At 39.7% G+C, this 25,050-nt stretch overlaps 1 protein-coding gene and 1 long non-coding RNA gene across 4 annotated transcripts in view; one reads left to right on the forward strand and one right to left on the reverse strand.

Annotated features, from left to right (window-relative positions):
* Positions 1–16,627, reverse strand: part of SCAMP1 (secretory carrier membrane protein 1) — a 39,537-nt gene extending 22,910 nt beyond the window's left edge. Inside the window, exons 1-2 of one of the 3 annotated variants that reach the window (XM_068176766.1) lie at positions 16,275–16,627; positions 3,562–3,639 (exon numbers count right to left, since the gene is read on the reverse strand). In XM_068176766.1, coding sequence (XP_068032867.1) covers positions 3,562–3,639; positions 16,275–16,331 — 135 coding nt within the window. In that variant the 5' untranslated portion in view covers positions 16,332–16,627. The remainder of the gene's footprint in view (positions 1–3,561; positions 3,640–16,274) is intronic. The other 2 variants (XM_068176764.1, XM_068176765.1) reach the window with 2 other exon arrangements.
* On the forward strand, positions 16,450–24,344 carry LOC137465061 (uncharacterized). The gene is made up of 3 exons (XR_010994549.1): positions 16,450–16,529; positions 23,188–23,266; positions 23,684–24,344. It is a non-coding gene; the product is annotated as an uncharacterized lncRNA (long non-coding RNA).
* Positions 24,345–25,050: the final 706 nt, after the last annotated feature.

The raw sequence follows: 25,050 nt of genomic DNA on the forward strand, positions 1-25,050 counted from the left end.
GTCGTCCACAGTGCTGTCCTGCTTGGATGCTCATCAAGTTTTAAAACACACAAATCTCCTGCCTGCAGCGGCAAACAGCAACTCTGCAAACCCTCCTGTGTCATCTGTCCTTGTTTTCAATGTCCAAACACCTCTCATTTTTATTTAAGTTCTAGAAAAATATCCCTGCTCAGCCAAGTTGGCCTTCTGACTTACTTCCTTGAATTACAATACTTTGAAATTGCTTGCTCTTGAGCTCTTAAAAGATGGCCCTTTAAATAATTATCATCATGCTTTTTATACTCAGTTTGCTCTAAGTCTTCCTGCCAAACTAAAGTACTTATTTTTATAACCCTAATCAAAGCTGAGAAGCAAAAAGAATACCACAGCTACTTACAATGAAACAAACAGAAGTATTCAAATGCCTTGGAAAATCATTTAGCTCCCAAAATAATGTTCAACAAAAAGCCCTGCAAAACATAGCTGCACAGTCTGGGATTTTCCTAGAAGTGAAGATTACTGAAGTTGTATCAGTGTACTCTCAAGCTCTAGCATTGTGCTCACAACCTGGGCTGCATCCAAAGAAGCTTAACCAGAAGTGGCCTGTGTCAGGGGAAGCAATTCTGCCCCTCCTCTTTCCTCTTGTGACAGCCCAACTGGATTACTACATCCAGCTCTGGGACCCCCAGACTAAGAAGACCATGGACATAGTGCGTTCAGAGGAAGGATACCAAGATGGTCAGAGGAATGGGGCACCTCTCCTGTGAGGACAGGTTGAGAGTTGGGTTTTTTCAGCCTGGAGAAGAAAAGGCTCTGGGAAGACTTTATAGAACCTTCCAGTACCTGAATGAGAGCTTGAGCTGGGTGTATCTTGAGAGAAACCTAGAACAAAGAAAGTCCCTGGGCTTCTAAACATTCACAACCTATGAATTCATTCTCCATGGGCTTTTATACCTTCAGAACCCATGGACGCATTCTACACATGTTCTTTATGCACCCTGCATATGCCTTTTGGTCCCATATGATTTTTGATGTGGGGCCTACTAGTTCTTTTTGGAATTCTTTATGTATAGCTGTTTTTATCTGCACAGATTGCAGCTTCACTTGACAGTTGCAGCTTATTAATCATCCAGCTTGCACTTGTCTTAGAGGCTTCCTTCACAAAATTAAGTAACAACTAAAGAACTAGCTCACCTTCCCGAAGTGAAAGTTTGTAGTTTGCTGCCTAAGGTTTCAGCAATAGTCAGTTTAAAAACAATTAGAATACAGTTTAAAAAATTTATCTAACTAAACTTGTTTTCAACAGCTGACTGGAGATAGGTGTTCAAAAGAAGTTCTCTCTTGAATTGATTCCCTTAAACAGGTGAAGTTTATTTATTTGGGACAGGTTATTGTTCATTGCTGATCTTCAGAAACATGACAAAAGAGACAATGTAATCTCCATTTTTACTATTTGAGCTGGAGACAAAACCACTGAAGATCAGCCAAGGATATTTAATATGACTTTTACACTGTTCCCGTATTTTTGTTGTTTTTTTGTTTAACAATCAAAAATAAGACAGATTTTGAAATCTGATAAGCATAAATGGAAAAAACCCTAACAAAACAGATTTCTCATGTTAGATACTTAGGTGGTGACATCTGCAACCTAAAATCTCCCATGCCTATTTGCTCTTCTCCATATGTCTTACATGTTACCTTCCTACCACTGAAGGTGAAGGACAAAAAAAAGTCAAGGCACAAAAATACCAGAAGACAGTAAACAAAATTAGGAATACTGAGAAAAAGTAGAATTTACTTTTTTTTTTCATAACATAATTCCTGATATTGTGACCTAGAAGAAAAGAATTTTGGAGACTTACTTAACATTGTTGCTAGCTGTAAATATTCTTCCTTAAACAGCTGATCCAAGGCATATCCAAAACCAAGCTTCCTCCACATAGAATTTTAAAACTGTGTGAAACCTTACAGTTCCATTGCTATGAGAGTCTGCTCTCCATGCTCCCATTATTTCCCACAATCTTGCTCAAGTTATAAACATTGACAGTTGCAATGGTCTGAAAACTACATCTGGTCATGAAAACCACATCCAGCTCTTAAGTAGGTTTTTGGGGAGACAGACAATAGTACCCAAGGGCTGATCTGAGCAATGCACCTACCTAACCATAGTGCTAATAAAGACTTGACTCAAGCCAAGTATGGAAGAAACTAACTTCTGTAATTGGTATGCAAATATGACCACAAATCAATCATCTTACTTCATAAATAGTGCACAGCCCAGGGACCCTTGAGCTCTCTCACACAGCTATGGGCTGCACAGCAGGACCCCCCCCTTGCATAGCGGCACATCTCAGCATTACTCCTCAAAGTGGAGAAATTCTTGCCACAACAGATTTTCAGTAATTGACACTATACACTGAAATCTTAGCTAAGTGACAGAAAGGACTGCTTGTGCACATGTAGTCCTTTAGATGTATATCAGTGACAAAATCTGGGACTAAGTCTGGATCCACACATACCAAACCTCCCCCACCTGAGGAAGGAGTCCAGAATTCAATGGGGCCCTTTCTGAACCTCGTGACTATACAGGAAGGCCTTCTTGACAGCTTTTTCTGACCATGTCCTCTAGGCAGCAATCAAATGTACCTCACCATCGAATCTTGTTAAACCACTTTACCACCCCATTTGCATTTGCTATGCAATTTTGTTAAAATGCTGGTTTAGATCAATTAACATAACCTCCTTCTCTCTCACGAGTGAATTTCTGTTGTTCCATCCATGGCATTGCAAATAGTCTAATATGAACACTCCCTAACAGCACTACCAGATTTTTCATAAAAAATACGACTGCATTTTAAAAATGCAGTATTTAAATATTTATAAATTATATTGACAGACAATAACCAACCACAAATTTGATAATCTTGCACAAGATCTTCATTATCATAAGCAGCCACTGAAAATGCAGTTACAGTATGAATTTACTACCCTATTTCTTGTATTCCTTCCCACAATGGAAAAAGAAAAGCACAAGGTATATTGAAACTATATAAATTAGAGGTGTAAAACAACTGTTTCTCTAACATAATTTTTTCCTTTCACTACTGTGCCACTATACAAAGCCTGTGGACCGTTACTCAAACATAATGTTTTCCTATTCTGAACAGCATTTTCATTAAGTGAAACAGAAATCAAAACCAAAAACCTGGGTAAGTGTGCCACACTCATAAGCTCCAAAGCTAGTGAAATGCAGAAAACGCCAAGGACAGACTATCAGAAGGCTATGAAAACAGGAAAAATAATTCAGTAAAAACTATCAGAAGTTAGTAGAAACAGGAAAAAAGCTCAGTTCTGTTTTGGTCCCCTTTCAGAGGGCCTGTCTTCCTTAACAAAGCTCAAAAGCTCTCTGAAATCAACCTTGCCTATGCATCCTCCAAATACTTAATGGAACTATCTATTCTTACACATCTTCCACTACTTCTAGCCAGCCCATTATACATTCGAGAACATCAGTTCCAATTCTGAAAATAAAACTTCACAAATGAAAGATTAACAGCATGATTAAGAAATAAATGTGCTTACTGTTCTTGAATCAGAGAACGGATTGTACTCATCAAGCCCTGGAGGAACATTTCTTGTCACTTGTGTAACAGAAGGATCCTAGAAGAGGAAACAGTTGTGTAAATCTATGCACGTGCATATAATCAAAAAGGCAACACTCATATCATTATATCATATAAAAGTCAGATTTTCTTTCAAAGTAAAAAAGGTTTGTTTTCACGAAGGAAGTTTGTAAACATCTACCTCTTCGTCTCCAAACTAACATAATTTCATTCTGAGTTTCTTATAAACCTAGATTAACACAGTATAACAGAAACCCCATCTGTCATATATTTCATTTCTAAGGAAAAAAAAGCTCTCATGAAAGAAGAGAAAAACCTCTATTCTGCTGTGTTGACCAGGTGTGGACTCCACGCCTATACACTTGAAAAGCACAAGAGAAGAAAAGAGCTTTTGTAACACTTGGACTTCCCTATCCAGAAGTACATTCAACCCCATCAAGAACAGAGAAAGCATTTAATAAAAATGAAGCTGAAAAAACAGGGTCCCATAATGCCAAAAGCATTTTGGATTCAGCTTCTACTTGAACAAGCAAAATTAAGGAAAGAAGTTTAATTTTTTCTACCTCAATTTTGCTGTATAATTATACAGCAAAAAAGACTGCTCAAAATTTAGCTTGAGAAAATGATTTCAGGAATTAAACATTGCTCTGTGCTACTGACAGGGAGACTTTGTTCTGCAGAAGAGCAGAAGTGCCCACCACAATGGACCACACTAACTCAGTTTGACAAAACTTGTATTTATTCCATATGATGCCTGGTTGTATCACATTTTTTCTGTGCCCTAAAATTTTTGTATTTTCAGAATATAGCAATGGATAAAAGGTAGGCTTTCTTGAAAATTAGTATATCCACTTATTCAATACTGTTAGTTACATATTTACATAAATGTACAATAGTCTATATTTACACCAAAAAGAGCTATATATGTACTATTTACTTATTTTATAACTATGATGTTTAGATATAGATATTTTCTCATTTCCAACAGCCTAGTTCAACATTAGAAAACAATCTGGAGTTGATAAAGACTGAGACAAAAATATAGTTATATATATTTACATTCATATTCCCTTTGAAGAGATACATTTAAAACCTTTACATGTGATGCAAAGAATAACAATAAAGGCTTCTACAGGTATGTTAAGCAGAAAAGGAAGGTCAAAGAAGTTCATCCCCAGTAACGCAGCTGGTAACAATGGAAAACTGGTAACAATGAAGGAAGAGAAGGTTGAGGTACTCAACATTTTTCCTCAGTCTTCACATGCAGCCTCTCTTCCCACACCTCTGAAGTGGATGGATGACAGGAAGAGAACTGGGAGAACAAAGTACTACCCACTGTAAGAGAAGATCAGGTTCATTACCACCTGAGGGACCAGAATTTACCTAAGTCTGTTGGACCTGACAAGATGCATCCCAGAGTCCTGAGGGAATTGGCTGATGTAGGTACCAAGCCACTCTCCATGACATTTGAAAAGTCATGGCACTCAGGGCAAGTCCCAGGTGACTGGAAAAGGGGAAACATGGTAGCCATTTTTAAGAAGGGCAGAAAGGAGGACCCCAGGAACTACTGACTTGTCAGCCTCACCTCTGTGCCAGGGAAGACGATGGAACAGATCCTCCCAACAGCTGTGCTAAGGCACATGGAGGACAGGCAGGTGATGGAGGACATCAGTGACAAGTGCCCCTCAAGGATCTGTATTGGGACTAGCGTTATTTAATATCTTCATTAATGACATAGATTGAGTGCACTCTGAGCTAATCTGCAAATGACCCCAAGCTGAGTGGTGCAGTTGTCACAGCTGAAGGATGGCATGCCATCCAAAAGGACCTGGACAAGCTCTAGGAGAGGACCCATGGGAATCTCATGAGGTTTAACAAGGTCATGTGCAAGGTGCTACACCTGGGTCAGAGCAACCCTGGTACCAGCACAGGCTGGGGATGGACAGATCACAGCAGCCCTGCCCAGAAGGACTTGGGGGTGCTGGGGGATGAGAGGCTGGACCTGACCCAGCCATGGGCACTCACTGCCCTGAGAGCCACACGTGTCCTGGGCTGCATCCAGAGCAGTGTGGGCAGCAGGGCCAGGGAGGGGATTCTTACCCTCTGCTCTGCTCTGCTGAGACCCCACCTGCAGTGCTGCATCAGCTCTGGGGTCCCAGCACAGGGAGGACATGGACCTGCTGGAGGGAGTCCAGAGGAGGCCAAAAAGATGATCAGAGGGACAGAACACCTCTCCTATGAAGAGAAGTTGAGAGAACTGGGGTTTTTCAGCCTGGAAAATAGAAGGTTTAAGGGTAACCTAATTGTGGCCTTCCAGTACCTGAAGGGAACCTACAAGAAAGATGGAGAGAGACGTTTCACAACAGCATGTAGTGACAGGAATAGGGACATGGATTCAAACTGAAAGAGAGTAGGTTTATATTAGATATTGTGAAGGAATTCTTTACTGTGAGGGTGGTGAGACACTGGAACAGATTGCCCAAGGAAGTTGTGGATGCCCCATCCCCAGAAGTGATCAAGGCCAGGCTGGATGGAGCTCTGGGTAACCTGGTCTAGTGGAAGGTGTCCCTGCCTGTGGCTGGAGGGATGGAACTATATGATCTTTAAGGTCCCTTCCAACCCAAGCTGTTCTATGATTCTATTACATAAATACTTTTTTTTTTAAACAAAAGTGACTTAAGTGATTTACTTTTTTAAAAAGTGACTTAATCTACACTTAATTAAATACACACATTATTAACCCAAATAAAATAAAAATCAAATTTAAATGCAGACTCTGCTTTCTTAGAATAGTCATCTATCATGGCCTTAGCTCAGTCTTGCTAAGGAAGGAACTTTATCTGCAGATTCAGGAAGACTTTCTTAATGGCTGCAGTCAACTCATTTACATCTAGTAAAAAAAAAAAAAAACCAGGGCAGAACACCAATCAGTTCTAAAATTCTAAGGAACAGAGCAAATGAGAACAAGTCTGCTTATTCCAACAGCTATACTCACAAAATTGTTCATATAAGGCAATTTTAAAAGTTTGCTACAAAAAAGCTTAAGAAAAATCATTGCCTCAAAAATGAAAAAAATTACATATCGTCTATTTAAAACAAATTCATGTACATAAGCATACTTAAAACATCCTCTGGTCACAAACTACTTTTCATTAAAGCATACATTTAGCTCCAAAACAGTATTCCAATGGTCACTGAACAAGAATCACCCTTTCTAAAGATGCATACAAAACAATATTAAATGCAATTCAGTATCAGCTTTCTTATAGTTGACTCATCATTAATTAGTTGTTTCAAAATAGCCATACTGGTGAGTCTCCCTCACAAGCCTGCCACAGTTACCAAGCTAGAATCAAATACATTGTTACAACTGAAATATCATCAGGTCTTCCAGACTGGTAAACTAATTAATTGTTACTATGTTATTTGCTAAAATGGCTATCGCAAAACACTGAGCAGATGAACAACAAAAAAGAGGGAAAACACTGCGTGGAGAGTATGTTCCTTGGCCAAATTCAACCAGAAATTACTTGAAATGTTGAATAGAAAAGCAGATAAAAAATATGGGAATAATTAAGTATAACACTGAATTACACATTGGTTTACTAGCCTCATCAGTACAAGATCAAAAAGATGAAGTTAAAACAAAATTTATATAAATAAGACAATTTCAAAATTCAATATACAGAACAGTAGAAAACTGAAAAGCATGTATACAGCTGAAAATTTTTATCTTATTATGGTATGTCTACTGTAGCCAGCAGCAAAGCCCTGAAACTAGTTGTTCACTGACCTGCTCTCTGCAGTGGGATACTGGAGGGAACCAAAAAGGAAAAAGCAAATAAAACTTGTGGTTGTTAAGAAAAGAGACAGTTTAAAGGTGGGAGGGGAGACGGGAAGGTAGAAGCAAAAAAAAACCGCAACAAAACCCCACAAGTCATGGAAAGGCAATCGCTCACCACCTCCCACCAACAGACACATGTCCATTCAGATTCTGAGCAATGGCTGCTTGGAACAGCTCCCCCCACTTACTACCACCACAGCCAGCGCTGCTGCCAAGCACGATGTAATGCAGCATGCAAGATCCCTCTGCTCAGCGGTCCTGCCTGTGCCCCCTCCCAGCCTCTTGCCCAAGTCTATTCCCTGAGGGGAAGCAAGAGTGTGAAACAAAGGTGGTCTTGATGCTGTGCAAGCACTGCACAGCAACGTGCAAGCACATCAGTGCCTTCCCAGCACTGTTTTGGTCAAAAATCTCAAAAACAGCACAACAGGAACTACTATGAAAAAAATTAACTCCATCCTAGTCAGGCCTAGTGCAGTTATGCCAGTCTTTACAAGTTAATGTCAATTAGCAGAGCATAAAACACTTTGTTCACGCTTTCAGTGTGATACCCCTTTCAAAAATGCTTTCATACAATTAATTCCCTCTTCCACAGAAAAATGTTCAAGTACAGACTGTAGTAGTGTGTGGCAGCAGTGCCAACTGTGATCCAGGGAGCCACCACCAGCAGCAGGGAAAACAGACAAGACAAATCTCTGTTGTTTAGCAGGGGAGTCAATTTTATACCCCCCCCCCACCAGCCCTCGCCTTGTACCAGGGGCAGAGGCCCAAGAGCCTGAGAAAAGCCCAGAGAGCCCAGAGCCGAAAGGGTACAGACCTAGGGCCTAGGTTTTATCAGGTGTCCCATGGGAGGAGTCTTAAGATCAGATTATAGCCTCCTCAGAACGGGATGGATGGCTCAGCAATAGACACATGTGCAACTTGTGATCACTAACTATCAGCCACACAGTGAAACGGCAGGTCTGATTACTATGACTTGAATAGCACTTAGGATTTGAGATTGAATTAACTGCTTAAAAAGCATATTTCAACATTTCAAACATGTGTTTGAAGAGTGCACTACTAACCAAATAACTGAGCCCAACTGTGCCTGCAGACCATAAATTCAATTATTTTAATAACTACAGTATCAGACTCATTAGACACCCACTGAACAGCAGCCATTTCCAAAAAGCATGGAACAGTGGTCAAGTCAAATTCAGAAGAACAACCTATATTCAGAAATACAATATACAAACAAAAATAAATATCTGATTAAAGAAAGACTTTTTTTTACTTCAAGTGTTTTCAAAAAGACCAGGGTCAAAAACTCCTCAGATCTCCGTGTACATGTACTGCGACATTCCAACACTAACAAATGAAAGAGAACATATCCTGAAACAACAATGTGTACTAGAGCAACAGTCTTAGAACTGAAAAAAAAGTTCAACACTTAAATACACACAGTGATTAGAGCAAGAAGCTCTTTATCAAAAGTCCACTGCCATTCTGAATTAACAATTGCTACACCTCTGCCAAATATCATTTGCTAAAGTAGCAGCAGCTCTAAAAAAAGCTGAATGACCCAGAGGACATTCAATAATAGCTCTATTTCTTACTTTACCCAGTAAAGGAAGAAAATTACAATTGTATTGAAATACAAAAATTTAACTCCATCACTGCAAGTAGCATTGAAATTCTGCATTCAGAAAACTTGAATTACACAGTCTAGACTTCAATAGAAGTTTGTGACATAGAAAGACTCAAGTAAACCATCACAGGAAAAGAGGACTGCCACAGCTGAAGGAGGCAAGTACCAGCCTGGAAATTCATATCTCTCCTATAACTCATTCACTGCTAGAACTATCCTCAGCTCTTCACAGTCAGGGCGCCCAGATGTATGTGCTATTCTAATTGTTCTGAACACCTACAGTGCATCAAATGACTGATACCAACAGGAGCTAGACTTCATATTTCAAAACACTACTTACAATATTTCTGAAGAGATTAGACACTACATCCCACAAAACACAAAGAATTGTTTTGAACCATTTACCGTACACTCATTGCATCTCATTTTAAAAATGGAGCAAATGCCAACTCATCTAAACACAGTGATGAAATTTGTGAAGCACTCATATAAACTGCTGCAGAATAAAAAAACTCCATTGAATTTAGAAATTGTTCAGGGTTTGAATAATGAATACAACCAATAAATGTTGTGTAGGATAATATAAGAAGTGGCCTTTAAATGAATACTATCAAATTTCTATTTTGTATATCATGCATATTCTACTGGTTAAAAACAGTAAAAACTAATATTCCAAGGAATAAGTGAATCTATGGCGTAATAATTTATTTTCTGTATCTCATATTCCACCCAGCCTTATGTCACCAAAACTCCTGCCAGTTCAAACCTGGAGCTTCTGATCTTTTTATTTAACTATTAGACATACAATCACAGAACAGAATTAAAAACAGACAATTTTTCATATCTAGCTATTGTAGCCATTGATGCATTTAAGTCACACAGTAATTTCAGATGACATTTTCAAGATCTGAATTAGTTTAGGAGACTGAAGTTTTAAGAAAGTAGCACAACTTAATTTAGCCATTTTCCATCCAAATCTTTTCTTTTACCTGCTCCTTGCAGTCTCTCTCCTGTACCACCAATCTCAAAAGGAAATATTAACAACTTTTTAAAATCCAAATAAGACAGGTACGAGCAGTAACCTAATTTTTATGCTAAGAATGGAAAAGTCATAAAAAACACCCCAACAAACAGTAACACAAATTGACAAAACAGAAAAAGCAACACATTTATATTTCATACTAGCAAGAGCATCAATACAACTATTAAAAGCATCTTCTGTGCCAAGGTAGCAAATTATGCTCACATCACTCAGAGATAGATAAAATTAATTGAATACCCAGAGGGCGTACAAACAATTAACTACAAACAAGAATGTTTAAAACAGAGCAGAATAATCCATTCTATGTGAGCTTTTACAGCTTTTCAAAAAACAGAATTGAAGGGACTAGACCGCTGTTGTCTAGGAGACCAAAACTAGTCATCAGCTACCAATTTCACTAACACAGAAGACACTACCAAATTAAAGACTGAAGAAGTAGATACATCTGTAACAATGGCTGGAATTACTCTTCACTGGATACGGGTCTAGAATTGTTCCACCACCAGTAAACAACTCCTATAAAATACATCATATAGTAATAATCTGAAACACACCATCAGCTAAGCTTATATTGTTAGTTGTGATTTTAAGTGAAGGGAATAGAGTGAACTAGGAATCAGCCCATCCAAACTGTCATTCATATTGCTGAAAAAACTTTTCACTTTGAGGGATACCTACTCTTCTACCAAAAGACAAAAGCATTCATTTTTTCAGTTCAGTCCCAAGGACTAGCAGGGAAATAAAAGCAGTATTTTATTGCAGAAGTCAGGAAATGGAATTTATTAACACTAAACACTGACTTGGATAGAGATTATAATGCTTTTACAACACATCAACAATTGAAAACAATTTCAAATAAAAATCACTGAAGCTACACAGAACCAATAAAACAGTTGGAAAGTAATATTTAAGTAAGAATTCATCCTGAAGTTTTATGGATTTTGATTCTGGGGGTGGGAAGAGGTTATAGTAACAGTAACAGTTGTACTTGCTCTCTGTCAAGTACTCCTTAAGACAATACCACTGGGTCAGAAAATTAAGTGCTAATTTCTGTTGTAAAAATGCAAACAAAATGCCTAAAACTGTTGGTCTGACTTCTTTGATTTCTTGACCAAAGAGAAAATTATCCATCACACTTTTCACAAACAGGTTCTGGAGTGTTTCTTCATCCCATGAGACTGCCAGATTAAGCCTCTGAAATTGCAATTCACACATGTTCAATAAACATTTGGTAAAAAATTCTGGACTTATAATAATAAAAATATCCAAATAGCCACATAACAGTTCTTTCATAATTCCAAGTTTAACACATCTAATGCTGCCTGTTATATGTCACATTCATCACATGAAAGCAGAGCTGTGAAGGGTTCTGAGCAACTGAGCAAGGCAAGATCCCCACCTCTAAAACCCAGAAGACCTTCAAAGGCTGACAAGGCCAAATTTGTCCTTAAGTTTGCACCAGCCTCATCTTCCAATGGAGCACTGGATGCTTAACAAAGTATCACCCCCATCTCACAGCTTTCTCAAATAGTTCTCCTTTCCCAGCTCCGATATGTGCATGTTCCTCTTTGTAATGCTGAATCTCAGTATACAGTGCAATAATAACACTAGACAATACATGCTAAGACTTCAGTGAAAATCTAGAGGGAAAAATGCAGCTATAAGGTACTGAATAACTATTAAAATGCTTCACATCTTTAACAGATTACAGTGCATTTACTGTAGCACCAGTGAAGTGTACTCTTAGAAGCCAACTTCCATGTAGAACAGCTAAAGGACAATCCACTACCACAATGTTCAGCATCAAATTATGCAAGATTTAGGGGTATTCATAAGTTTTGAAGACATGAATCCAAAGAAGGTAGTAGAAGTCAGAAAAAATACCTATATTTTATGAACTATACTAACTTTAAGACAGACAACTTAAATCAGTATATTTTATAGTCAGATACAGGAATTAAAACTCAGGCATGTGACAAAACTGCTTCATCTAAAGCTGCACAAACATTTTATGTAATAAGGGTCCCAATTCTTAAAAAAAAAAAAAAAAAAAAAAAAACAGAATTTCTCTTTCTTCCTCTAAGTTTCTATCACTTTAGCTTCACAGTATAAACTGTATAGATTCTGCTGCCACAGAAAGTAACAGTCATTTGCACAACTGCTCTCAGTATCGAACATCTGGGTTGTATTTCCCACCAAATCAGACAGGAGATTAATGTGTGCTCATATGACTCAAGATTAAGTGTAATATCCAACTTATAACTAGAATTACTTCTGTAGTTAGCTCTAGTGACTCAAGTAATCAGTGCCATTTCTGGGTATGGCAGAGTACCTCAGCCATAGAAATAAGAATGTCAGTCATGACAGAGCTATGTAAGATCTGTGTCTTTTTGGAGTAACAACTCAAAGGTATCAACTCACAGTCTGAATCCCTAATCCCACTCAAAAAAACTACTCAAATACTTAACAATACATATATTTGAGGTCTGCTCTGATTGTGCCCTCCCACACTAATCTGATGAAGAAACAAGAAAAATCTTCCTATCGCACAGTGATTTGGCATTTCCCTGAAGGTCACCATTCACATTTGAACAGAAATGTATCTTAGTTTTCAGGCCTAACACCATATCTATAGTGTCAAATACACGCATCTGCTCAGAGCTAAACACACCAGATGAACTGATCCAACAGAATTTATCACACAACTCAGTCTTTATAGTTCTCGTTCTACAGCCACCAAAAAACAACTGTTTCATATGTTTGGACAATTAACAGTCAGTTTTCAAACCTTTTGCTGTCTGTCAGCCAAGATCCAAGGGCCTATGAAATTCATAGCTCTACTTAAAAAGACTTCTCTGACTGTTCACTTATAAAAGAAAAAAAAATCAAAACAAGAACACAGAACCAACAATTTTTATTGCAGAGGAACTGCTGATTGTTTCAGAGTAAATGATACTTACACTGAATTTTGAGACTGCTATTTCAGAACCTTTGTAACTGTATCACCTCCCAAGACAGACGACTACAACTATCACCTATCCTATGACATTAAAAAAAAAACAAAAACACAAGGAGACAGCTACATTAGAAACGTGCCTTTGTGTTGTCATACAAAATTTATTTCATGCTGCTTTACCCTATTTAAGACAGACTGTCAGGACCTCGAGGATTCCTAAACTCCTCTTAAGTGGTCAGACCCCCACTCCTTACTAACACCTTACCCAGTCATCAGAGGACTGTTGGCTGATCCTGTTTACTTTCATTGCAAGTGATCCTGACCCTGGCTTGGCTTTCTAACTTGGGCTCAGATCTGTCTCCTCTCTACAGATATGCCTAGCACTGAATGCTGTTACCATCACCACATCTGCTCTGCTCACCCTGTTTAGGTGCTGTGGGACTGCAGCATTTGTAAGTGAGAACTTTACAGAGTGTGAATTCACACTCACAAGCTATGATTTGTGCTTCTTAGTAAAGAAAATTAATAGATTTCATTATTAACCCACTTCCAATCATGATACCTGAGGTTATACCAACTGTGTACTTCTTCATACTGCTGATACATCATATTATAAAAGGATTCTCAAATCTTTATTTGTATGGTACATGGATGCATTTTCTTCTGCACAACTTTAATGCTATCAAAAGCTTGTAAATGTTAGCATGTCACTTATGTGTTTGTTTCATTACCCTCTGTCTTTCAAAAAAAACCCCATCATTTGGATTTGTTGGTATAGCATTCAGAATGCTATTCCCATTTATTTAGAGAGGAAAACTATGACTTCATAAGCAATCTGACTCTGGATTCAATTCCAGTTTGTTTCTTTTTTTAAAGCAACAAAGAATTTAAAAAATGCAAATGTAATGTAGCCACTTGTCTCAAAATCCACAGCACTTCATGATCAAGCCAGGTAAGCTAATTTCAGTTTTTCCAGTAAATAATTTACTTTTAGACTTCCGAAAGAATTAACTACCCAAAATACTGAGCACTAGGTGTTTATGTTTTACCTTTATCTTTCCAGAGAACACTTTTATTTGATTCAACATGAAGCAAGAAGCTCTGCTCTAATCTTTTTATTAAAAGGCATAGGAACTGTCACAGGCAACCTCCCATGTAGATCACAGATGCTAATAAAACCAAAATGTTAAAAAAAAAAAAAAGGATCTATATTTAGACCTTGGCAACAACTCTTCCACCTGATGCTTTCCCACTCCTTCTCTGCCACACTACTTTGTGATTTTACATTAGCACAGGAAGCAGCTTCAAAAGCAATGAAAACAACTAATCACATCATACATAAAATTATCAAGTAAAGACAAAAATATGAGTACATTAGGATACAGTGTTCAGACAATATGACTTAGGCTGTAAGGGTCCATCTGGAAATACTCGTTCTATGCGTAAAGTATTTTAAAACACATAAACTCAAATACATACATGCAGTAGTACCCACTAATTTCAAAGCTGATCTGCCAACAAGGTAGCCATCAAGCTTTAGCTTGTATATGAGACCTTTTACTCCTTCAAGTTAAATGCACAGGTAAAAAAAGGCATGCAAGATAACTTTTCTGGGCAGAAGAATGTAATGGAAGTTAGCAAAGACTGAAGGAAGGGAAAAAAGCCTCTGAAAAAGGAAAATACACAGCTTTCCTGAACCATCTTCTGCAAATAAAGAAATCCAAACAGAGAGCTTCAAGTTACAGGGAAGCTGTTATAGAGTCCTTTTATGACTATGCACTGCAGAGGAGAAGCTGAGCATGGATTCTGCCAAGACTTACAAGAAGTCTTTCCCTACAGAGAAACTGGAATAAGCTTTTGCACTTTAAAAAGTATCTTCAAAGTGGAAGTATTATTGAGGTGTGTGCCTAGTTTAGGTCTCACAGCACTACAGAGGACCAGTTACACGGCCTGATGAGCACTGCACAGACATCTATTTTGCATCTAATAACCCTTACTGCCCTGGATTTTGCTAGATGTTATTTGATTAACTATTACAAGAAGGATGGAAGTAGAAGGAAAAGCATCATGCATTTCTGTTGCTGAAGACTTATTCTAGAACAACACCTTTTCAGTGTATGGCACCGAAAAGAACAGTGCTCATGACGTTGGTACCAGCCCAGACTATTGCTGGCAGCAGACTCAACACCAGGACTTGTGTTCCCCTGGAATATCATTGCTGTGCAAACAACATGTGAAAACAGATCTTAGCCTAAGGAATTCTAGCCTAAGGAATGCTATTGCCTATGTTTTACGACCATAAAAACTAATCTAATGATTCAGACCAACTCTAATATAGAAATGTTAGGAACATTATGCTTCCAGCGTCTATGTGGACAGAAGTGTGTTTGGCTTGAAATGTGACAGCTCAATTTTTAAAAACCTTAATTGTTCCAGCTAACATTCTAAACTCGCTGCCATATACTATCTGTGTGCTTTAAAGTGCTTGCAAAAAGTTCAGTAATATTATCAAAGTAGGTAGCTTCAGAAGTTGAACTGGATTCAAACAACAAAGAAAAAAACAGGAGGGGAAACATCCAGAGAGGTCAGTTCGTTATGACAACTGAAGCCAGTGAGTGAAGAAAGAATTCACAGCTGTATGACAAGTCAACAGTGCAAAATCTAAAAGCTTTGTATTACGTTTGTATTACAAAGCAGCTTGAGATGCAGCATAGAATTCATGCCCAGCCACTGGTACCCTGATTACTTCAGACATAAGGTAAGGGAACAGGTAAGCTTAAAGGTGGTGGGAGGAGGCTTGAGAAGAAGAGGGTAAATGCTCTAATTCATCAAATTTAACTATTTGGCCCAATCAGACGAAAGAAAAAAAAAAGACAGTTGTAGCATTCCCCCTAGCGCAGAGCTAGGGTCAAAATAAAAAAACCCTAACATTTTTCTTTTTTTCCATCTAAATAACGCGTCTGAAATAAAACTTGTATTATTTTAGCTACAGAAGGAAACACGGAGCCCTGAAGTTGTGAAACGCTGCCTATCCCCTGCGCCCTGCCCCCACCCCCACTCCGAGCCTCCGTAGCCCACTCAGGGCAGAGACCTCGGCCCGCAGCTGCCACGGGGCCCGGCCCTTCCCTTCTTCCTTCCTTCCTCTCGCGGGACCCAGAGGCTCGGCGCAGACCGACACCAAGGAAGCCTCACGGCCCCCTCACCTTGAAGGGGTTGTTGAGGTCCGGGTCGGCGAAGGGGTTGCTGTCGAAATCCGACATGGCGGGGGCAGGCGGGCGCTGCGGTCCCCCGGCCGGCGGCTCTGCCCGTGCGGCGGCGCCCCAACAGTGCCCGGCGCAGGTGTCCCCCCGCGGCTGTCACAGCCCCTGTCACAGCCCCACGGCCCGGGTCGAGCCCGCCCCGCCGCACCGACCAGCCACGGACCGCCCAAAATGGCAGCCCCGGAAGTGAAGTTATGGGTGGGATGGCTCTGGGAGGGAGAAAGGGATGAAGGCGGAGCGGCTGCTCCCGGGGCAGGCGGGAGCAGAGCTCATGCCTCAGCCGGACGTGGGCGGGGCTGGGCGAGGCGAGGCGAGCGCGGGAAGGGCCCGTTCCTACGCTGGCTGATGGTTGGGCGTTAGCTGTTGGTGGGGGCGCCTGCGGTTAGGGGCCAGCCTCGTGTTCGCCGCTGCTCCTCGGGGGGAATGCGGGGTGTATCCCGCGCCTTCGGTAGTTAGTGCTGGCTGGGAGCCGGAGGGGAAGGAGGCCCGGGGCTTTCCGGAGGGCAGCCGGACCGGGGGGCGGGCAGGGGCGGCCTGGCCCGGTGTGTGCGCGGGTGTCCCGGCCGCGGCCGAGCCCGTGCGGCCTCCCCGACCCTCTGCTCCCGCACCCCTCAGGCCGAGTTGGGATAGCCAGTCTGGTTTGGGGAGTGAAGTGGACGTGCGAAGGTAGTCAGAAAGCCTTACTTGGTAAAACGAATTTACTCTCTCGTTCCCACCTACTGTTGGCGTGGTAAATTGTTTACCCAGCTTGTGACTGCAGGTGACTTGTACAAAGGTTCTACAAGGACAATAGGGAAGGTTCAGCTTTGAACCACGGTCACAAAATCCCACTTCCGTGGGAGAAAGCATTAAAAAGGCCTCTTAGAAGAACTCAAGCATTTCCAACAGTCCAAAAGTCTTTTTAAATACTTCCTCAGAAATGCTGACTGTGCAGTTTGAAAAACCTGGTCCAAAAGATGCAAATAAATGCAAAGGAGCACCTTTGGTTCAGAGCTATGTGAAATTCAGTGCTACCAAAACAGTCTACATTGATGCAGCACTTTCAAAACCAGCAAATCCTGAATTCCCTTTGTTATAAATGCCAATCACTTGGTTTTTAAAATTTATAAAGGTTTAATAAAAATAAATTGGAAAAAAAAATTAATACAAGTAAAGTAATAAAGATTAAACAATTAGAGTTAGGACAATTAAAGAGACAATAACAGCAAAAAGTTACAGCCCGGGCTGGGTACCTCTCTCTGGACAAAAGTGAGCCAGGAGAAGGACCCCGATAAAAGAGAATTCCCTCCTTAAGAGGGGTAACCTGTTGCATACACAAATCACTTCATGAATATGCATATATTTATTTAAAACAAGAAGTTCGTCCGGTACTTGTTGAGGAATTCCTGTTAATTCCAGGTGCCTTGAAGTCTAAGTCGAGTTTGGAGAAGTTCGGTTTTTTGTTGATAAAGAAAGCCATAAATTCCTTTCCTCTGGAAGATTTAGGGGTTTTTGTAATTGTTATCTCTGTGTGAAGATTATCTTCTCCTTCTCTTGAGCAAAAAGAATACCACACACACATATTTTCTATTTTAACTACTAAAGCTTAATTTCAATTACAAAACTACATTTACTATATTATTAAAATGTTACTACAGCATAACTTTCCAACCTAGCATAATACATATAGTAAATATCTGCGTAGAGCCATATAATCTGCATTTTTCACACCTTGCATGCTTTCGAAGTTTCATTTAAATCCAAAAAAATAAAAAAGAGGTTTGAGGCACGTCAGACAAAATGAAATGGTTATGGCAGTAAACCTGTTCTTTCTTGCTATTCAAACGTGTATTTTTTCCCCCACATAATAATGTAGACTGTGGGGCGCACTAGCATTAGCACTTCTATGTTTTTAATAGCTCTACATGTATCATTACTCTGATCTTTGCACTGACAGCCATTACTATGGGGCCATTCTGTCAACAGGCCAGGAAGAGTACTATATGTAAATGAGAATTGATTTTGCATGGATCAGTAGAGAAAGCAGTACTTGCTTCAGGGTCTGCTCTGATTTATGCAGACGTTTCTGAGTTTTTGTGAAGTACTGTGAAGTATACTGTCAGACATAAAATGGTATGGAAATGGGACAAATCATAAAAGCATAGCTTCTAAGCAAAACTTTCAACTTCTTAGTTTCTATGAAATGTAAAATACTCTTAAAAAATTTACAAGCCAGTTGTTGCACAATCAATAAAACTACGTTACAGTATTATTCACAATCATAAATATAACTCAGTTATGGTGACAGTACATGAAGTCATGTAGTTTTCCAATATTCACCCTTGGCTATATTTATCATAGCTCAATATATGTTGATAGTCCAAATGCCGTGTGCACTGACAACTGTGTATTTGCCTCTCTTTGAGCTAAATATGAATGAATGAAAGCAAGTTTGGATGAAAAGAATGTATTTTCCTATATGGTTGCTGGTGCTTCAAATCACACATTTGACATTGTGACATTTCTCTGGTAATAAGTTGTGTACAGTTACAGAGGAATAATCTCTCCTTTTGTATGCCTTTCAAGGCTATTATGAAATTGCAATGGGATGTTTTCTTTGGAAAGAATAGTATGTATTTTACAAAAACATCAGGCTGGCATCCAGTCAGCTAGTGGTGTTCTGCAGGGCTCTATCCTCTTCAACATACTCATTCACCTGGACACAGGATTTGAAGGAATACTAAGTTTGCTGGCAACATTAAACTGGGAGGAGCTGTTGACTCCTTTGAGGGCAGAGAGGCCCTGCAGAGAGATCAAAATAAATTAGAGAGATGGACAATCAGCAGCCATGTAAAGTTTAACAAGGGCAAGTAACAGATTCTGCACGGGCATGGGGCAACCCTGGATGCACAGAAAGACTGGGGAATGAGAGGCTGGAGAGCAGCACTGTGAAAATAGAGCTGGAGGTTCTGGTCCATGGCAAGTTGAACATGGTGAGCAGTGCCCTGGCAGCCAGGAGGGCCAGCCATGTCCTGGGGGCATCAGGGACAGCATGGCCAGCTGGGCAAGGGAGGGGATTGTCCTGCTCTGCTCTGCCGCAGCCTCACCTCGAGTGCTGGGGGCAGTTCTAGGTGCTACAGTGTAAGAGAGCTATGAAGCTATTGGAGAGTGTCCAAAGGAGGGCTATGAACATGGTTAATGGTCTGGAGGGAAAGCTGTATGAGCAGAGGCTGAGGTCACTCTGTTCAGCCCGGAGAAGAGACTGCAGGGAGACCTCATTAGAGTCTGCGACTTCCTCATGAGGGGAAGAGGAGGGGCAGACACTGATTTCTTCTTTATTGTGACCAGTGACAGGACTCAAGGTGACAGCATGAAGCTGAGTCAGGGTCTGTTAAGGTTGGATATCAGGAAAAGGTTCTTCACACAGGGAGTGGTTGGGCACTGGGCACCTGAGGGAAGTGGTCACAGCCTGACAGAGTTCAAGAAGCATTTGGACAATGCTCTCAGGCAGATGGTGTGACTCTTGCAACGTCCTGCATAGGGCCAAAAGTCAGACTTGGATGATACTTGTGGATCCCTTCCAAATGAGAGTATTCTATGATTAAAAGGTAGAACTTCGGTAACATGTAGATGTTACCAAATTCTATTCTAACTGCTACCATTGTACTATAGGTGTTAACTTTGGGATATACAAACTGTCTAATTGAGAGTGAAAATTAATTTATCTATCCAGCTAATTGAGTACTTTGTACTATACATGAACCACATGGGCAAATAACTGATCATCATTTGATGCTGAGGGTTGACATTGTCATTTTCTTCATTTTCCACAAGTAAAAAATGTTGAGAACAAAAGATATAGGGAATGATGCTTTCTTGGTTTTGATTCAACTATAAATAGGTTGCAGAGTTTGAGTTAGAAAAAGACATGATTAGCCAAGGATGCCCACCCTCAAAAAAAACCTTCTTGACACTGTGCTTTCCAAATGGTAGAATTTAAATTTATTTTTATTTTTTTAGAATAATGTACTTGCAGTTAATTGTTTCTAAATCTGTTACAAGAAAGAGCTCATAAATCCTTCATTCTGATTTACGAAATGGCAGTGAGTTTATTGAAAAATAACTCTTAGTAGAGAATGGGTGAATTGCTTTAGATAAAAATGTCTTCCTTAACTGAAGATTCTCAAGCCTTCTGGAACTGGTTTAATTCAGTGCTTTTCAATAACTGAACCAGAGGCTTTCTTAGCAAACAAAGCTTTTTTTCCTCAGAAAGAGGAGTTCAAGCTGCTTCTGTGAGAGCTATACTTGGATACTTGTGTTTATGAAGTCTTGTGTAAGGAACTGACTTCATATTATTCTTTCAAATCCTGGTTCTCTCAATTTTCTGCGACTTGTGGGACTTACAATGTTTATGCTAAACTCAGGTGATGGAGAGGAGTGCTCAGATCAGCTGACAAGAAAATTCATCAGGTTTTTTTCAGTCTAAAATGTTCAAGTGCTAAATAGACCATCAAGTGGTCTGTCTTGATCAGTCATCTGCTCCAATGAAATTGATCACAGTTTTACAGAGAATGGACCTTCAAATAATAAAACCAAGCTGTGACAAAGACCATTTTAACTCTTTAACCTTAACTCTTATGAAGTGTGTTTCCTCTCATAAAGTGGAGCAATCTTTCTAGCGTCAAATGCTAGTATGATGGTTAGAAGAAAGCAGGGAATGTCTGTGTGCCACATGAGCACATAGCTAAGACTGCAGAAGTTGGGCAGAATTACTGGCATGGAAGACTGGACAACTGCTAGAAACTCACATAGTAGAAATGAGGAATAGAACTTTGTGGTAGTACAAGTAGAAGTTACAACTTCAGATTAGATCATGTGCAGATACCAATTGTAAAGTCTTGCAAAAGTTTAGAGAGAAGACACCTAGTCTGTTAGGTAAAACTTTAACTGAAGAGTTATTCAGTAGTAACTCCTGGAACAATTTGAAATAGCAAGATCATTTTTCTAGGCTTTACAGCAAAGACAAAGACATTTACTTGCAAAATTTTGGAAAGATTTTAACTTTAGGAGAGGGAACAGAAGTGTGTAAAACAGGCATTTCATTGTAATACTTGAAGATCACAAGCTGCATTTCCCGAAATCTTTTACATCAATTTTAAAAAATGCATGAAAAAAATAGGAGAAAGGTCAGAAATCATAATATCATGCAGAACTATATGTGCAGACTTTCATTTCACCTCTCATTCTTATCAAGGAAGCCCTGATTCCACAAGATAATAATTTCAGTTTCACTGTGCCGATGACTGAATCAAAATCTCTTTGTTTCCAGAATACAGAATGCTGACCTAATATAAGCTTGTTTTAATAGTCTGAAGTTGTAGCATTATTCTTTTTCTGGGAGTGGAGCAGCTTTTCCGGTTCTACTGTTGGAAGTTACAGTAGCACTCTTTTCTGAGTAGAACCAGCTTAGCCAACTTACAGGAGGCAGTGCATAACCAAGTCAAGCCCCTGGAGTCACCTAACAAGGACAACAGTGAATGCTCACAAGCTGGTGAGCACCTTGCCCTTCTTCTCTGAACCCTGACTACTTTCTGAAGCTCTACACTTAGATTTTCTCACTAGTTCCAGAGCTGCAGCAAGATAATTGGAATTCTGTAAAAAGCTCACCTCTTTGGGAGGAGAAAAAGGATTTCCTGGGCAATAACTGATTTGCAGAAGGGAACAGGTAAGTGGTGCACAGCCAGACTGCAGTCATTTTGCCAAAAGCCAGCCTAGTGCCCTGAATGTTCATGTTCTACACCACTCTTGCTGTGGCTGTTGCTGCCCTGTACACCACCACAGACCCACACTGAGGTAAGAGTATATGAATGCAGACAGTGTTCCTCATGCCCCTCAGGAGGATCAGAACTAAACTTTTGTTTACAGCAAAGAACTACTTTCTTGTATTTGCTTCTCGAAGTAACTGATTTCACTGATGTTCAGGTGCTGTAATGGCATGCTGTGTATTAACAAACTCATGCCAGTCTTGGCTTCAATAATCACTTTTACTGACTTAGAATAACATTTCTCAATGTCATGTTTTGAAACAAAGGTATTTGAAAATAAAATCTGTCCTCAGCGAAGCCATTAGATGCTGCTCCTCTTCTTATTCCCTTTAGTTCTATTGTGGTCCATCTGTTCTGGGAGAAAAAGTAAATCATCAGCAAACCATCCTTCCCTCTATTTTTTCCCTGTGGACCACTTGCTTGTCTTAAAGTAAGGAGTGGAGCCCTTCTCCCATGACAGGGATTGCCTGTATTTTAGCAATGTGCAGGTACATCATAACTGTCGCTAACAAGGTGTCCTAATTCTTCCCCCTGACTGTCTGCCTGTTGTCTGCCTGTTTCCCGTCCCATAGACAGTAAAGGTAAGTCACTGGCACTAGCTAAAACATCAGGATGTAATCATGTAACAAAAGTTACTCCTGCTGGAAGAACACCTAGTTATTTGTCTGGAACAGTAGCAATTTCCCCCTCCTTTCTAAAGAGTCATGACAGGTGTGGGTGCAGCCACACACTGCCACAAATGCTACCTTTATGAGGATGGCTAATCTATCATGAAAGCCAGTGTGTGGGAGCAGTGAATAGTAAGCTGCAGTCATGAGGGAAGATGTGATGAAGAAAACGCATGCTGTTTGGGAGTGAGGAGTGCATTCCAAGCAGCTTTGGAGTGAAGCCAAGCAGCACTGGCAGTATGTCCTGCTTGCACATGTTCCCTTTACCAACTTGAGAGTGGGAGGAAGAGCAGAAGCTAAGCAAAGTGATAAAAGAGCTGCTTCAGCCACTGAGATCTCAGTCTCTCCTACCACTATATTTTCTCTTTCTGTATCATACTGTAGATGCTTGTCTCCTGTGGCCCTTTTCTTATACCTCCCCAGCCTCTCCTCACATCTGCACCACTCAATAAGAAGTACACAGGTAGTCATCAGTGGGAATTGCCTAGACACAACTTGCACTATGATCCCTTCCAGCCAAATGATCCTGGGAAATAACTTTTTAGAGTGTCTCTCATCCTTTCAATTTTAAAACTATGCTTTTGTAGTTGAACATAAATAGCTGTGTGCTTTTTGGTTATTTTATGTTTGGCATTGTTTTTAATCACTTGTATTTTCTTCATAATTGCTTTTAATTTCAATTTAAATGAAAAATTATTCAGAACTGTAGTCTTCAAATGTCAGGAGCTCTGAACAAATGAAAAAAGGATAAAAGATGAAAAGCAAAAGTTATTTTGATATCAATTCAACAATATACAGTTTTGTAGAACAAATCTAGGATTTTGCTTAAAATAGCTCAGAGTGCATTCTTCACAATTGGATTCTCCTGACTGTTGCACAGGTGCAAGCAGTTTCTTCACACAAAGCACAGAAATTGCAAGTTTTTAACTTGAGTTAGCCTGGTGTCATTCCCTCTCCACAGATGCATGTTCTTCCTGAATGTGACCATTAGTGGACAACAAGTCTCACATGTGACACAGACAGTCTCAATACAGCTGTGTCAGGACATGTACAGCTGTCATCAGGCAGGAATCTGTGCCTCTGCTGCTGCAATCACTACCCCATCAAAAGCAAAAGTAGCATTTGTGGTGCTGAATGGTGTCCTGGCTGTAGGCAGTGATGTAAGGACAGGTTTCTTTCTGGCCTGTAACGTAGGAGAACTCTGGTATGATACACAGAAGGCCAGCTCTTCCAATGAGTGCAGTCCACAAGGAGTCCCATAGAGAAAGATGATGAACAATTGCATGGCTCCACATAAAACAGTAGAGTACCAGGCTTCTTACCATCCAGAAACATCCATTAATAGCTCTTGCTAACTGAGCAACAGTGTTGGAAATGTGCCTTCACATTGGAACTGACTCAGACCTGTATTCCAAGGCAACGTGACAGTGCAGAACTGCATGCGTGCCACAACAGCTTTAGACAAAAAGTGAAATTTAAGACAGTCATATATAGTTTGAAGCTAAGTCATGGATTTAAAAAAATTAAATTATTAAATCTAAGGATCTACTGGTGAAATTCATCTTACAGATTATCACACTGCTGGAAAGATAAAATGTGGTGTAGTTATTCTGAAGGCTGTAATAGCAGACATGAAGTGACGCTGACAGAAAGATACATAAATAAACAATGTAAACATGAAATAGAAAATATATAGTGTTGAGGGAAAATTAGGCAGATTTTGGTTCAGTGAAAGGAGTGATTTCCAGAAATTTTAACAAGTGGAAGGAGAATATATGACAGTAAACCATAAGTTAGGTAGCCAGACATCCCAGTTTGGGTAGAACTATATTTTTTAACAGCATAGAGTATTTTTCATATTTTTCTTTGCTCAAACTTTATTCCTTGGATTTTTTTATAGGACCATGACAGAACCAGAAACAGTGTCCTATCACATGTAATAAGCACATGACCTAAAGCAGAAGGTATCTGCTCTATTACATGGCAAGTCTATTTTATAAGCCATATGAGCTACAACTTTCAAAAATCTCCACAAATTTCTACAGTCTTCTTTTTGTGAACAAAATCAGCTGATGGCATATATATATATATATATAATATGGACATTGTGTTCTCCTTTTCAGTAATTGGTGCTCTCATGGGAGCTTTCTGTAAGGTTTAGTAAAGCACATTGTGTTGATTTTGCATAAATTGATTTTTGGTGCGGAGGGAAGGAGCTGGCCACCGAAGTGATTTTTTCTGTGAGGA

The sequence above is a fragment of the Anomalospiza imberbis genome, chromosome Z, assembly GCF_031753505.1.
Source record: "Anomalospiza imberbis isolate Cuckoo-Finch-1a 21T00152 chromosome Z, ASM3175350v1, whole genome shotgun sequence".
Taxonomy (NCBI): Eukaryota; Metazoa; Chordata; class Aves; order Passeriformes; family Viduidae; genus Anomalospiza; species Anomalospiza imberbis.